This window comes from Salvia hispanica, chromosome 6 (assembly GCF_023119035.1).
Source record: "Salvia hispanica cultivar TCC Black 2014 chromosome 6, UniMelb_Shisp_WGS_1.0, whole genome shotgun sequence".
NCBI lineage: Eukaryota > Viridiplantae > Streptophyta > Magnoliopsida > Lamiales > Lamiaceae > Salvia > Salvia hispanica.
In genome coordinates this window covers 12,469,209-12,485,430 of record NC_062970.1, presented here as the reverse complement: position 1 = coordinate 12,485,430, position 16,222 = coordinate 12,469,209, and the positions used below count along the sequence as shown (strand labels likewise).

At 36.6% G+C, this 16,222-nt stretch overlaps 2 protein-coding genes and 1 long non-coding RNA gene across 4 annotated transcripts; 1 reads left to right on the top strand and 2 right to left on the bottom strand.

Moving 5' to 3' along the window:
• Positions 1 to 719: 719 nt before the first annotated feature.
• LOC125192946 (rac-like GTP-binding protein ARAC8) lies at positions 720 to 3,436 on the bottom strand. Its single transcript, XM_048090628.1, has 8 exons — positions 3,000 to 3,436; positions 2,612 to 2,699; positions 2,359 to 2,468; positions 2,204 to 2,267; positions 1,893 to 1,957; positions 1,747 to 1,812; positions 1,293 to 1,390; positions 720 to 984 (listed from the first exon to the last, which is right to left on the bottom strand). The coding sequence occupies exons 1-8, from the start codon at positions 3,102 to 3,104 to the stop codon at positions 948 to 950; spliced, it is 633 nt and encodes a 210-aa protein (XP_047946585.1). The 5' UTR covers positions 3,105 to 3,436; the 3' UTR covers positions 720 to 947.
• Positions 3,437 to 9,190: 5,754 nt separating this feature from the next.
• Positions 9,191 to 11,339, top strand: LOC125196876. The gene is made up of 3 exons (XR_007171956.1): positions 9,191 to 9,250; positions 10,647 to 11,086; positions 11,215 to 11,339. It is a non-coding gene; the product is annotated as an uncharacterized LOC125196876 (long non-coding RNA).
• LOC125196875 (probable CoA ligase CCL7) lies at positions 9,879 to 12,199 on the bottom strand. Of its 2 annotated transcripts, XM_048095536.1 has the most exons (7): positions 11,230 to 12,199; positions 10,958 to 11,144; positions 10,751 to 10,896; positions 10,619 to 10,686; positions 10,418 to 10,520; positions 10,108 to 10,221; positions 9,879 to 10,018 (listed from the first exon to the last, which is right to left on the bottom strand). In XM_048095536.1, exons 1-6 carry the CDS (start codon positions 12,133 to 12,135, stop codon positions 10,108 to 10,110), a joined length of 1,524 nt encoding a protein of 507 aa, XP_047951493.1. In that variant the 5' UTR covers positions 12,136 to 12,199; the 3' UTR covers positions 9,879 to 10,018. The 2 variants fall into 2 exon arrangements, with proteins under 2 accessions (XP_047951493.1, XP_047951492.1); XM_048095535.1 differs by having other exon boundaries at positions 9,879 to 10,221; positions 11,230 to 12,135.
• Positions 12,200 to 16,222: the final 4,023 nt, after the last annotated feature.

Sequence of the window (16,222 nt, the reverse complement as noted above, 5' to 3'; positions counted from 1 at the left end):
TCCCCTCACCTGTTTGTTAGGTCTATGCTGCAGTGTTTCGTGGCTTTTTGCTGTTGTTATCCCAATTGTAGATATTGTTGCTGCTGAAAGCACTAATTTTGCAGCCTAGTTTTGGAAGGTTGATACGCTGAGAATGGATTTCGACCATCCTGAGAAAACGAGCCTTGGTCATGCCTGTTAGCATTTTTGGCCTGACTTTTTTCATCTTTATACCCCATACATATGCTGTGTTAGACCTTGGCATAATTTTGACATGAAAAGGCTTATGATCTTGCTCTTGAAGTGACGGCTGACGGGTTTCATGTCTTATGTTTCCATTTTAGCCTTCACAAGGTAGTAGTGTTCCGCGTTGCTAATATCCTGATGATGGAAATCTCATCGCCATGATTTGTCTCTTTAATACCCCTCCCCCCGTCACACAGTGAGCACATTGATGTATTCATGTCATTTAGAGTTTCGTTCTGGCTTATTTCTCTTGCTCTCTTCTTGTGCCTGTTATTAGGCTCGGGTTTCTTATCTGTAACTCACTAAATTGCAAGGAATTCTTCGCACTTGTGCTCAAACCATTTGATTATGCCACTTAGTTGATGACATCATAGTTTTCAGTTTACTTAAATTTCACTCAGGCTTGACCCAAATGGCAAATTTATAAGTTTATCAAAAGCATTTTTCTAAGGTGGATGGCAATTCAAGATGACACGCATGATTTTTTCATCAACTAAAATTTAAACCATTCGTGTTGTATACTATAATATGCACCCATAGTCAGTGTAGTAGTTACTACTAGGTTTTAACATTACTCCCAGAAAAAAAAATTAGTATCTCGGATTCAGTTCTGCCTAGATGAAAAGAATTGAGCACGGAGAGACTAGCCTATCACACTAATACTAGAAACAGCTTTCCCCTCGTTAGCGTGTGCACCCGATGGAACTCTGACTCGAAGCGTGTCATTCCTGGTAGTCTGTTCTTCCACAGAACATATTCCTGCAAAATCGGAGGCGTAATGTTGGTGAAAAATAGGTACTAATCAAATTGAGGGAAAAACAAGATAAATTGATAGTGTACTTCCTTTTCAGTGAAAACATGAAAGCACTACTATCTTGTTATAACACTTCATTCTATATAATTAAGCTTATTAAATTCTTACAATAAGCCAGTTAAGTAAATACGATACAATCATACAAGCAAAACAGAGCATTTAGTTCCGTTTGAGCGTGTGAGGTACATGAGCCGATATACGAGGATTCATGTATTAACGTTATATGAGTGCGCAGGTAAGGTCATGTACTCACAAAAAACATCCTTTACGTCGGTTCCTTTTCTTCTCCTTCTGCTTCTGTGGTGGCTTGATGACTACTCTAATAGCAGCATCAAATACTACTTTCACATTCTGCACATTGCAAGGATAGTAGAGTGTCATTGATCCACCACTCAACATTTGGAGATCATGAAAAAGATAACAACATGAATTTGGTGGGGAGGTTGTGACAGTGGCTTGACATTGCAAGACTATGGCTCTAAATTAGTATGCTTTTACCGTGATATTCCATCTTCGGATGTCATAACCATGTCGATACTTTAAAACACGATTAATATTACTGTGGATGGATTTAAGTGAATCTGGCTGGGAGCTCGACATATATTTTTTTCCAGAGAGGTTCCTACTACATATGATATTCTAAGAATTGCTAGATTGTGAAGGAAATCCCATAAAGAGAATCACTTTACTTCTATCACATATTCTACCTGTTGAGTTTTTGAACTGCATTCGATATAGTAGGCAGCGCCAATTTGCTTCCGGAGCTCCTCCCCCTGATCATGCATAACCCACCATCGTTTCAAGATGTGAACAAAGCACAACAGGCATTAGTTGGAAATGAACAAACACATACCTGCGCAGTGGTAACAGGCACCAATCCAGGGTGATCAGCCAAGTAATGCTTATCCTCGCGAAGATCTGTTTTTAGTATAAACACACTATTTTCTTTCAATAGATAGCGTAAACAGATGAACATATGCAGCATCGGTGAAAGAAATATGAAAGCATGCAGAAAAGGTTTTGAGTCCCTCACTCCATGCCCACAACATATAACACAGAGAGACAGAGGCAGCACAGTAAGAATACTGAATAATGTGTAACTGAACATTCTCATTAAGAGTTGCCTACAAGAACAAATTGAACAATTTTCTCAACACAACATACCTAGTTTGGTGCCAACTAAGACAATTGGAACCCCAGGAGCAAAATGGTTGAGTTCAGGGATCCACTGCCAAAATAATGACAAGTTAAACACTTATTCAAGAAAGGACGTACCCAAAAAGCTTATACACATCTCACTGCTCTACGTTGAGATTCACCTTCTTAAATATGTTTTCGTAGCTCGCACGACTAACTAATGAAAATGCCAAGACAAACACATCCCCTCCTCTGTAGCTCAGAGGCCTCAACCTATTGTAGTCTTCTTGGCCTGTTAACAAGATCAGACACCACAAAAACTACTTTATCTTCACAACTTCAAGAAATGGTTTCTTCTTTTCTCAAATGGAAATCAGGAGGTTTCATGTTTTAAAGACATATTTAACCAAAAGTTCAACTAATCTCATGAATTACCTGCTGTATCCCAGAGGCCTAAGTTGACTGTAGTTTCTTCAACTACCACATTTGCACTGAAATTATCAAACACTGTTGGTATGTAGTCCTAATATCCCCAACAACAAGATTAAAAGAAATGAAGTTAGAAGACTCTCCCAATATATCAAACAATCAGAAAGCTAAGATTGCTAAGTAAGTAGTAATCCCCAACCCAGATCACGAATTTCAAGAAAGATACCCTTTTGTCTTTGCATAAAAGAAAAGATGATATTAAAATAAAAAGCTGCAAATCCCAGAACTCCCACTAACACCAAAACATAGAGTATTTATCAACCAAAACAATCTTTCCAGCAAGAACATACTGTAATTCATTGACTACAATTTGGAGAGAGAGGAGAGGACTGACAGTGGGGAATTTGTTACTGGTGTAGCAAATGAGCATACAAGTCTTGCCAACAGCACCATCACCCACAGTCACACACTTGATGAATCTTGAAACGCTTGCAGGCATTGTAGCATCACCGTACACACACACACACACACACCGGTATTGAAGAAAAGTGTTGAAATGGAAGTCAATGACAATAACCAAGAAAGCCTTGAGTAAAAAAATTAAACCTTTTCACGGCCCTGGTAGTTGGAATGGTTGGGGAATCAGCCTATATTATATTATATGGGCCTTCATGAGAGAGTCAACCAAGCGTAGGTCACATGATACTTATCAACACAATAACCTCTTCTACTGACAGGGTTGTTGAAGATTGTATATTAGATTGTAGATTGTGGTAATCAATTCTTAATCTGTGGTGCTTTAAAGACTGCCATTTTTGCCTCTGACTCATAATTGGATTGTTGCGCTGAATTCTAACTCTGCTAAATATACCTAAAATTTGATTAGATGCGCACATCTATATACAATTTCTATGTGGGGAGAAACTGAAACATTTGTCTGACAGAGTGACAGTATTAAGAATCCCATCAAATTTCTGGAACTGCCTCATTAGAGAGTGGGCCCGTCTAATTAAGTTAACTTTTTATTACTAGTATTATTCTTGTAAGATGGTTAGGTATAGTGGAACTTAATTTTTGTAATTCATTACGTTGAGATTAGATGGTATGATTGTTGTAATTTTTTCTTTTCTAAGAAAGAGGAAATTGATTTTTAGAGAAAGAATATGGTCATAATTAGCGGATCCAGGGTTTTAGGTTTGGGGGTACGATAAATATTATTGCGAGTCAGACACCTCGAAGTACGAGTAACAGTTAGCAAAATTTTAGAGCAGTTCAAGTCATCTCAGTGCATGATATTAATGCTCGTTAAAAAGCAATTGACTTGGATGATCGATTTTTTTTAATATAGTACTATTAGTTAGGTTTTAAATTTAATAATAATATATTTAAGTAATATTTATTTATTTTTTTAATATAGAAACACATAAAAAAATAATATTATATAGATTAGTAGTAAAATTCATATTTTGCTAGTCAATTTGATGTATAGAATTCAATAACGCTAAAATAAAGTATGAAATCATTCTTAAATTCAATTCATATATACTATTTATAATTTTATATTTTAAAAATCTAATATTCCCTTATATTTTCAAATTCATAAAAATACTCCATATAAAAATTAAAATAAGAAATTGTTATTTGCGAAAATTTTCACACATTTACACAAATCAAAACCAACAAGCAAATCAGAAGTGGCCCCCACCTCATATGCAAAGGCGCGTCCACTCTCTCTCTTTCACTTTCCCCTAATCCCTCCCCCTTTCTGTGAAAAATGAAAACTCAAAAAAACAGTCTGCAAAACTTATTTTCTTCCAATTCAAACAGCTGAACATGGATTTAATGGCTATGGCGGATGTTTTAGAAAAAATTTGGGGGTACAATCGTACCCCTCGTTCTAAGCTGCGTCCGCCACTGATGGTCATTATTGTTGTTTCAGAAGGTCCCAAGATTTATGAAAATATTATATATTACATTTTGCAAGAGATAGAGCTCATAATTTTATTTTATTTTTTTTGATTTTTTTCCTAATTTTTTGGGAGGGCGCATGCTTCTTGAGTTGCTTGTATTTGTGTATTTGTGAGCATATTTCTGATAATAAATTATATTTAATGCATATTTTCTTAATGTAGCACAAAATCAAGACGGTAGATGAGCAGGGGCGGACACACGTGGAGAGAGGGTAGGGCTTAAGCCCTTACCCAATTTCTTTTTTTTTTAAATTTTCTATTTTCAAATTTTTCAAAATTTGGAAAAATAATGTTAAGCCCTTACCAAATAATGCTACTGAAGACAAAATTATCTTGTGATGAAGAATTGTAAGGGGCTGAAATTAAAGAAGGGGGAAGTAAAAATCTGCAGAAAGAAAGTGTAACAATGGTGTCTGGCAGCGTAGGGAAGAAGATAAAGAAAGTGTAATTTTATAAATGAATTAATTAATTATAAAAGTAAAAGTCAACCTTACCACACTTACCCCACTTTATATGTACTCGTTTTTAACTTTAAAAAATAGAGAACGCATTTTATAGAAGTGCTATCACTTTTTTAAGGTGGGCACACGTTTTTATTAAAATTTTAAGAAGAAGTGGGTACACGGTTTTGGGACTTTAAAAAATCAAAGGAATACAGAGGGTTTGAGTTTTTGAGACTTTACAGAAATTAACATTCAAATTTTACATAAATTGTGAGGTAAAGAGTTTATTAAAGTTGTTAATTTTATATTTTACCTTTTGTCTTTTTAAGATTTTTATAGAATAGTTGCAAATTAAAAAAATGATAACAATGTTAGTTGCGAGCTAATAGTTGTGAATTGTGATTGTCTAATATATAGAATACAATTATGTTACGTTGACGTGGGTGTTGATAGTATCTTATTGATATAAACTAACGAGAGATGAGTGGATAAATGACGTTTTAATTGTGTATATTGAGAATGACCTGTTTTTAACTATTGATAACGAACGAATCGTACAACGTTTTCAATTAATGAGAACACGTAAAATTCAGTTGTCACCGCTTTAGAAGCTCTGACATGTTCTTTTTATTAAATACTCCCTCCGTCCCATAAAAATATAGGCAAGGGATATAGCATAGGAATGAAGACAAAATTGGTAACGTAACAGAGAAGAGGGGAATGATAGTTAAAGTAGTATTAAGTGGATAGTGGGACCTACATTATTGAATTAATATAACTTTACAAAAATGGAATGCACATATTTTTGTGGAAGAACGGACGAAAATGGAAAATGCATATATTTTTATGGGACGGAGGGAGTATATTTTGCACTAGTTCGTATTAAATATATAATGAAGCTCAGCCCTTACGGCCAATTTTTTCTGCGTCCGCCCCTGTAGATGAGGACGGCTAGCCATTAATTATCCTCTACTATAGACTTAGACTAGTCAAGATAACGTGAATCTTAGGGATTCAAGACACATATATTTGCCCCGGACTTGCTCTTGTAAATATTTCAACAACCCAACAAATCCCAACAAGAAATTAAACAATAAAAATGGTGGAAAAGGAAGAGGATGGAGGTGTTATGATTTAGATAGATGCTTGGAACCTATGGAAAACAATGAAGACAACCCAAGGTAACTCTCACCAAAGCAAAAATCTAATGGCTCCACAAAACTAGCAACACAAGAACTAGAATTGCATACCTAAACATTCAACCTAAGCCCGACAATAGATTGGAATGCAACCACAAGGGATTTTGATAAATCTTCAAATGAAGATGGGTGCTCACAAATGGAGTCTTTGTTCTTCAACAATGTTAAAAGTCTAATGACAAAAACCCTAGACATGGGTATTTATAGTTGAGGTTAAAAGTGCAAAATAAAAGAGGAAAAAAGGAGCAAAAATCGCAAGTAGCACAAAACGCCCGGGTCGGGTGTTTTTCCTCTCCAGGCCGGGCAAACTCTCTGTGGTCGGGCGTTTTGCTCGTTCGACTGCGCGGCTTTTGTAAAACGACCATAACTTTCTCATCCGAGCTCCGATTGAGACGTGCAAGGTACTCACGCGAAGCTCTTTCGATGGAGAAGACAATGATGGTCTTTGAAAAGCATTTGGACATCATATGGATAGGCGAATCTTTGCTCGAATCTGACCCCAGTTGCGGCTTGACTCTTTGTCACCTCTTCTCTTCACTTTCCTTGGTTTAGCGCTACCCGGATTCGTATCACAAGATTTTGATGCCTTAACTGAAGTTGTACATTTGTACCCCATGTATTTATGTGAGTCCTTGCAAAAAGTTGAAACCCAAATTCCAAGGCTCCTCCACGTCCCGATCCAACAGTATTGTGAGAAATATTCATTTAGGGTTAGGGTACGCAGTGATCCTTACCCATTCTTGCAACTTTATCCTTTCAAAACCGACTGTGTAGAATAAAATAAAAAATTATTAGTAAAAAAAAAAAACAAGGGATTTAAGTTGGGATATTCCAATCAGATTTTAGGGTTAATTTTATTCAAATTACGAGCTAATCACACTAAAATATTTGATTTCGGGCTAGCATGGGAATATGCACATATTTTATACTTGGTGTTTTCAAGCCTGAAAAAAAGTCTTTAAATTCGTCCATAGTGGCCTCCTTATACAGAAGGAAGAGAATATGCTTAAAAGGCACTAAACTCAAACTATTGATCTTTGTAAAATTGAAGTAATATTGGTCGGATTTTAAATAATGTAACCCAGAGTTTCAGGGGAATGTGAATGAGATATAGGTGTTGGCGCTTTTGATGGAGGTGCAATCGATAAAATTTGACGCTTGAATTCGGGAAACTGCAAAAATCGTTGCACGTGATAGTTCAGCGGAACAGCCAGAGCACATGCGGCCAGTCCTTCCATCATCGACAACGGTATCTGCCGATTCTCTTCAATGTATTCATTTAGTGGGTTGTAAATTTATGCTGTTTCTTCCTTGTCCCATTTGGGGTGTTTACTTGTGTCTTTTGGAGTATTTGCTATGATTTTGCTGTTATGGGTGTAAATTCTTCAGCCACATGACATGATTATTTGGTGGATACCGATGAATATGGTGTTGGCCATTGTCATTTGGATTAAGTTGTTTATAGCTTTCCCTTCCTTTGCGCGTTCAAATCCTTACTATGGAAAAAGCTTGGTATACTATGTATGATGACATTCTGTCTAGCAGGGTGGTTGGCATTTGACAAAGAAAAGCGATTGAACCTCGGTGTGAATTGGTTTTATCGATCATCTAAACTGTAGCTGGGAGAAGGCCATCTGTCGGACACTGCACCAATTGAAATTTTATATTCCTCTGCACCTGCATATTTGCTTCATCCATGCAAAGTTGCATTTCTTCCTAGAGGCGTCGAGTTTCTTTTGTTTGTAGTATGACATTTCAATCAAGCGTGTGTGGTGGCTAACCGATCAAGATTGCGTTTTGTCAGTCATCATAGCCAGATTATGTTTCTGCTTTTCTTTTCCTGTTATGTCTTCTACATATATATAAATTTTTTATTTTGCTAAGGAGGGGAATTATTGAAATATACTACTCCATATCATTGTTATCATCATCTCCTGCATTGCCATACCCATCCGCTCCTTTCCTTATGGGACCTTAACTGCTCTCCCATTAGCCACATTTTCTGTTGGTGTCTCCTCATATGTAGATTCATTCTTCTGCTGCAAGCCCATTTGCATCTCCAGTAAATTCACAGTATCTGGGACCTATTGGTTCAATGACATCACTATTTCAGAGGCCATATATGCTTAGCTTTCTTCACATTAGTAATAGCAGTGCACTAGAGAGCAACAGGCAGTGGAGCAGGCATTTGGACCTTAATTCAGGCCTTGGTGCTGTGGAAAGCGATGTTTGGGAGGAGATATTGTCTCTTTTGTCGGGCTAGGATGTTTGCTGTTTCAGGTGGTATTTTGAAAAGGAAAGAGCCTGACGGAGGATGGGATAATGAGATATTCAGACGCAAGCAATCTTCATGGCAGTGGAGCATAAACATCTGGAACGTAACAATTCATAGAATCCTGTAAGTGTTTTTCTCTGAATTCCACTACGAAACACTAGTTGATTTGGGATGGATTAACTTAAAGTTGTAATAGGCAACTTTTAGTGCAAAATCATTGTTAGATGAAGAGTTTGCTTGTAAGTGGTGCAAATAATTGTCCTTTACTGCTTTGATCTGTGTGCCTGAGTTGAAACTTGCCTCTGTTCTCTCAGTTTATTTGAGAGCACTATCCAATTAAGTACAAAATTGATTTTGGAGCTTGAGTTCACTGTATGGGCTTTTTGCAACTTCAAATGCAGTCAATAAGCTGCTGCACCATGCTTACCTTGACTAAAATATAAAGTTATAACTTACTACATATCAAGAGTATATTAGGTTTTTATATTTATTATAATTACATTGGTTCTGGTCCTGCTTCTGTTCCTGTTATGCATCATCTGTGCATGGGCTGGATTGAGATGGTGATTTATAACATAAATTTCTGTGTTTTAGTATGACAAAGTTAGTACCTAAATGGACAAAAATTTTCCTTAGTTCACTTAAAACTCCTTTGGCTGATATAATGGTTTGATTTTGTACTCATGTGAATAGGGAATGGAGGAGGCTGTCAATGTCATGAGGTGAAGTGCTGATCCTCATCTGCATTGCTGTAACTGGTGATAAGCTTCTCTCCTCATGGAATGCAATAGATTATATTAGACAGCTCTTTTTTTCAGATTGATGATCATCAATCAAGGCTTCAGTTACAGTCACATTAAGAAAATATGATATGGCTAACATGGGTAACACATGAGGGTTAACTTGTAGGTGCTGCATCTGTATTATCATTTGAATGTGTTAGTTAGATGACTGCATTAAGTAAAGACTCATTTTTGGGGAATCTAGAATTTGAAGTGACCGAGGAGGATTTTAACATATTAGGACTGATGTACTGCTATATTTTAAGGAACCGGTCTTGCAAGTGAAGTTGATATAGGGTTTTTCTTTTCGTGGTTTCTGAAGAATTTACTATTATCTTGATGGATTTTCTTCAGAGGATGGATGGCTTGTGCTTGTTAGTAGATCTTTTATGTCCAAATCCCATCCTCAACTTGCTACAGTTATTTTATGTTGTCGAGATGAGTTATTTTTCCCATTTGTAGCTGTTCTGCAGCTTGTGCTTGATTTGTGCTGTATAACTGATACAGGTTAAATTCTGCTTGAATTTACTGCAAGTTGTTTGTGGTGGCAAATGTACCAAAGAAGGAATTTAAAATAATGGTTCATAATTGGCCTAATTGGAGAAAATATATAATGCGTCTCGACTGGCAATATATCACCCGGATTATTTGATGAGATCAATTACGAGATAATCATCTCTCATTAGAATGTTGCTAGAATTTTTTTTTGTCCGAGCTTCTTCATAATCTTCCCTGAGATGCAAACTGTATAGCATCGACAATGTAGAGTAAGTTAGACTGCTTCAACAATTAGAGCCAAAATATGAATACTATTCATATTCTAATGGTATCACCTAGAGTTTTGCAACAGATTGTTGTCTAAGCTCTTTCCTCAAAATCTTTCCTATAGGTGATCTGGGTATTTCTCTTGTAAAAATCACCCTCCTCAACCTTTTGAACGGTGCAACCTATTTACACAGTAAAAAACAGAATTTGAGTAAGTCCTCACCATATTTGTGATAGAATGATTTTTAATGGTGTTAGACATTATTGCCATTGATCTGGATTTTTACATTTGACTAGATGAAGCAAAAATTTATGAAGTTTGCTGATATATCTGATAAGGCTCAAGTTATTACATGTTGTTGGAGACATCTGAATTACCTGTTGTGCAATAAACTGTTGAACTTGTTTTGTTGTTAGTGAACTCATGGATGATCTCACAATATATGCTATTGGAATTTCGCCAGCTTCAGCATCACCTAATCTTCATGTTTTTCAACTCTTAGATTAGATATTTATTGCATATTATATGAAGCCAAGGCTATGATTAAAGGTACATGGTTTGGGTTGTTTGCTGCTCACCCTATAACAGCAGCGTCCACTATTTCAGGATGAGTGAGAAGCAGATCTTCTAGCTCTGAAGGTGCAACCTAAAACAACCACAGCATCACCAAATGTGACAAGTAAACAAGAGTTAACAACTCTCTCCCTTACCTGAAAGCCTTTATATTTGATGAGCTCTTTTACACGGTCTACAATATAGAGTCGACCCTCGCCATCAAAATAGCCAACATCTCCTGTGTGCAACCAGTCTTCCTCATCTATGATTTCTGCGGTCGCCTTGTGGTTGTTCAAATAGCCTACAACAAGTCAACAACCATTAAACACGTGGCTCATAGATGTTGAGAGGATCAGGCATACCTTTCATCACCAGGGGGCCTTTAATCCATATTTCACCTTTCTGAAAAGGAGACAGACGTTGCATAGTCACTGAATCGACTATTTGAGCTTCAACGCTGGGAGCAAGTGGCCCTACAGAGCCTGGATGAGGTGAACACATTCTGTTTTCGAATGAAATAACACCTGATGTTTCTGTCATGCCATAGGCCTGTCAAAAAGCTCAACTTCATATTATGATTAACAAACTAACATTAAAAATTTACACTTTTGATTTTCAGGTAACCTTGTACTACCTGACATACAACAGCTTGTGGAAAAGTCTTGGAGCATGCTTCTATTATCTCCTCCCCTAATGGAGCTGCTCCAGAAAGAATCTCCTTCAACGTTGAAACGTCGTATTCCTTCACCATGTCCTGCTTCTTGATGAGCTCCAAAACTACAGGGGGCACAACGAACATGTGTGTCACCTTGTACTGTTCAATAGCCCTCAGCATAGCATTCATCTCATACCACGCCATTACCACCACCGTGTTCCCTCTCTGCAGCTGTGCGTAAACCAGAGCCGACAGTCCAAAGATATGACACATGGGTAAGAAGCAGAGAAAGACATTCCCTGACTCCTTATTTGCTTCTTGATCTGATGTCATCATCAGGGCAGATTCCATGAAGTTCTTGTGTGTCAGCACAGCTCCTTTGCTAGCTCCCGTTGTCCCCGATGAATACAATACTGCTGCCACGTCACTCTGCATCACATCTGGCAACGATGTGGTTGGTGTCGACCGGATCAATTCCAAATAGCTATGCAGCATTGGATTGTTTGAGGCACTTTGGTTTAGCAGAATGCAAGGAAGGTTGAACTGTTTGATTCTATCATAAAGTTGATGGACTGTGATGATCAGTTTGGGATTGCTGTCTTTGATCTGTTTGGCAATCTCAGCTGCTGTGTATTGTGGGTTCGAGGGGATGACAACGGCCCCAACAGCCACCACCGCGAAGAAAGCGACTGGGAAACGGATGGAGTTTGGAGACAAGATTAGGACGGCGTCGTTTTTGGAGATGTTAAGGTTGAGGAGGGCACATGAGAGCCTTAAAACATGAGTTTTGAGGTTGGAAAATGTTAAGGTTTGGGCAGATTGTGCATCAATGAGTGCAGGTGAGTTGGCAATGGATGAGATTTTTGTGAATAGAAATGGGATCATTGAGACTTTGGGGTGGTGGGGAAGAGAAATGGGAGACCTTGGAGATCGGTAGATACCATCTTTGCCATATATTTCATGTACATTAGACATGGTTTTGTTTGGGTTTGAATAGGTAGTGAGTGAGTTCTGTTGTTAAAAGTTTCTCTCCTTGCTTTCTCTATTTATAGTTATGTTTCAATCCCTCGTTACAGGATTAACTTGAGAAAAACAAATACTCCCTCCGTCCTATGTTACTTGAGTCGTATTCTTTTTTCGGTTGTCTCAAATTACTTGAGTTATTTCTCTTTTTGACTAAAAACAAAACATCTAATCACACATACTTTACTCTTTCTTTTACTCCACTCTCTCTTCTCTCTCTTACTTTATTCTCTCCTCTATTTTATTTTACTCTATTTAACTCACTAAATATAATTTTCTTAATTCCCGCATAAAAAAGAAACGCCTAAAGTAACGTGAGACGGAGGGAGTATGTGAAAAATAAATATGCGAAAAAGAAATAGAACACTCACAAAACTTGTCAATTTGTGTAGTACTAATTGAAGTTTCGAGCATGCACATAGTGCGGCTCGAGTTACAGATTATGTCCCCCTATCTAATTAAGAGATGCACTATAATTTCCATTAGGCCGTGTTTGACTAGATCTCCTAATTAATAGTTAAAGCTTTTGAACTAGAAGTCTAGAAGTGAACTTTGTATTCTAAACGTGAATTGCGTGAATTAATTTTCTGTAAATATATGTATTTTAGTAAACATATATAGTCTATTTATTTTCAATTTAATGTCCTTTCCAAAATAAATCTGCCTTAAGGTGGATCGAACCATAAAATTAGTAGTAGTTTATATGGGTGGTTGTCATTTTAAATGATTCCAGTAAATTGGAAAGCAAAATAGATTCGCTATCTATTCATATTATATCTATCAACATTGTAGATCACCTCAAATATTGTCTCTATTAGTGATATGATATAACAAAGGTATACTCACAACAACAATACAGTAACTTTTATTCTATCTCGTTAGACCACGAGCTATTGTATTTTGTCTTGGAGTGCTGGCTCATGCTGTTTTTATTTGAGTTGCTATTCAAATTAGGGTGGCAAAATGGGTAGCGGGTACTGGGTAATACCTATTTCGACCCGATACTTACCGGGTATTGGGTACCCGCTACCCAACGATAACGGGAAACGGGGCGGGATCGGATAGTATGTTTTAGAATTTTGCGGGTAGCGGGTATACCTGCAACCCACACGGGTATACCGGTTAGTCCCGATAATACCTGATATTATTAGTATTAGCTATATACATCTTTTAATACTTTATAGAATCTAAGGAGATCTTTTGAAACATTTTTATATTCCTACTAATATTTAGTTGAAAACTCACCGGAACTAGCTATAGAATTTCCCCTCATTTTTATTCCTAATCTATTCAAGCTTACTATCAAAATTAATAAAGTAAATTTATTAGGAAACATTGTCGGCTATTAGGGTTTTCAAATTTTCTATTTTAGTTAATTAGTAGTAACAAATATTTTATGTCCCATAAATTTATTTTCTTATAAATTAATTTTTGGGTCGGGTGCGGGTACCCGCAATGTCGGGTATGGGATACCCAACACGGGTATCAGGTAATCCCGATATGTCGCGGGGCGGATATTGAGACAATAAATTTAGCTAAAATCGGGTACAGGTACCCGACTTGTCGGGTGCGAGTAACCCGTCTTGCCACCCCTAATTCAAATGTGTTTAGTCGTTTGATTAGGAGTTTTATATTTGACGCATGCTTTTTGCCCTTTTTTTCTTGTCATAGACTCTTGCTCGCCGTCTTTGAGTAGAGCATTTTCTTTTACAAAAATAATTACTTTTATTCATAACAATAGTCATTTTAACATGTACAATTATTAATGTTAGAATTTTGCTAGAACTTTTTTGTCTAAGCTTCTTAGTAATCTTGCCTAAGGTGCAATATGTATAGCATCGACAATGTAGAGTTAGTTAGGCCTAGGGATATCAGTGTAGCCCGCAACTCGTGGGCTGACCTGAATAGCCCGCTAAATTTATATGGTTAGGATTAGAAATTTTTAGCCCGATAAAATTAAAACTCGATTAGCCCGCACCCGATTAACCACCAATCCGTTAGGACCAGACCCAAAAACTTGATGGACTGGCCCGAAACATGATAAAATTTATATTATTCTATTTTTTAACTCCTAATTTGTTACTTCATAAATTAATTTTATAATATAGATAACTAAAAAAATATCTTTTAGTTTTATACTCCCTCCGTCCCAGAAAGATTGTCCCATTTCCTTTTTTACACTCGTTTTGCAAATATAATAATAAATAGTTAAAGTAGAGAGAGTAAAGTAAAAAAGAGAATAATGTAAAGAATAACTTTACCTACATTATTCTTTCTCTTATTTTACTCTCTTTCAACTTTACCTATTTATTATTATTTTTGCAAAACGAGTGCAAAAAAATTAAATGGGACAATCTTTCTGGGACGGAGGGGGTATTAGATATATAAATTATATATTGAATTTTTATTAATATAATACTCCATCCGTCCCATAATAATTTGTCTCGGGCACGTGTTTTAAAAAATGTAAATAAAAGTTGGTTGAAAAAGTTAGTGGAATGTGGAACCCATTTTTTATATTGATTTTATAATAAAATGTAAATGAAGTGAGTTAGTGGAACGTAGATCCTACTTATGATAAAAATGAAGTGTGACAATTATTGAGAGACGGAAAGAGGAATTGATAAATAAATTAAAAACTTCAAATCAAAAAAAAAAAATATTTAAATTTCTAAAACATACCGTGACATATTATTTGGAAGAACCAGTGTTCAGTGAATACCGACGAATATGGTCTTGGCCATTGTCATTTGGATTAAGTTTATAGCTTTCCCTTCCTTACTATTAATCTACTATTGAAAAAGCTTGGTATATTGTGTATGATATTCAATTTTTTCTGTCTAGTAAAATTACTTTTTCCCTCCATCCATTGGATTAATTCGGTGGTTGGCATTTGACAAAGAAGAGTAATTGAAGCTAGGTGTTATCGATCATCTGAACTGAAGCTGGGACAAGGCCTTCGGTGGGACGCTGCACCAAATGAAAATTTTCATTCCATATTTACTTCATCCATGCAAAACTTGCATTTCTTCCTAGAGGCGTCAACGAGTCTATGACATTTCAAACAAGCGTGTGGTGTGGCTAACAATGTCAATCATCATTAGCCAGATTGTGTTTCTGCTTTTCTTTTCCTGTCATGTCTCTTTTATATATATATATATATATATATATAGGGAGATGATCAAAATAAGTATGTGTTTAAATCCAGAAATGCAGCCCAAATCTTGGCCCTAGGATTAGATGATCTAATGGTCAATAATTAACCCAAAATACGGAAGGTCATAATTAAGTAGTTTTGGGTCATATTATAAGATTTGGGTTTATGTCATGTTAAGATCATTTTAGGTCATGCTTTGTTAGCATGACCTAAGAATAAACTAACTATGACCTAAAAATGCCTTACGTATGACCGTGTTCTGCATTTCTGTATTTAAATCTGGTCTTCATAGATCAAAACCCTATATATATATATATATATATATATATATATATATATAGGGGCACACTATGGTGCCACCATAGATAAAGTAACACCATAACACCAATATACACCCTTAGATCCGGAAATCCAATGCCCAAGATTGAATTTCGCGAAAAGAATTGAGATCGCTGTCTAGTGTATACGGAATTGCTGTCGGGGGCATTTTAGTCATTGAACTTGAACCAAATCAGAGATATCCCCAAAATTAGTGTCATTCTCTACATCTTCTCTCTCTCCACGCAGCCATTACTCTCTCTTCAACCATCTGCTATTAACAATTGGGAGAGACCTTAAATTCATGAAATCCCACCGCCTCCGCCTCTACACCGTGAATCGGTGATTTTCAGCCACCACACTTAGAGAATCGGCAATTTTCGGCAACCGCTACGCCGTGAATCGGCGATTTGTGCTAATTTAGGGAATTCCGAACGCCTCTACGACGTGCATTCAAAAATTCATCAAACCTGT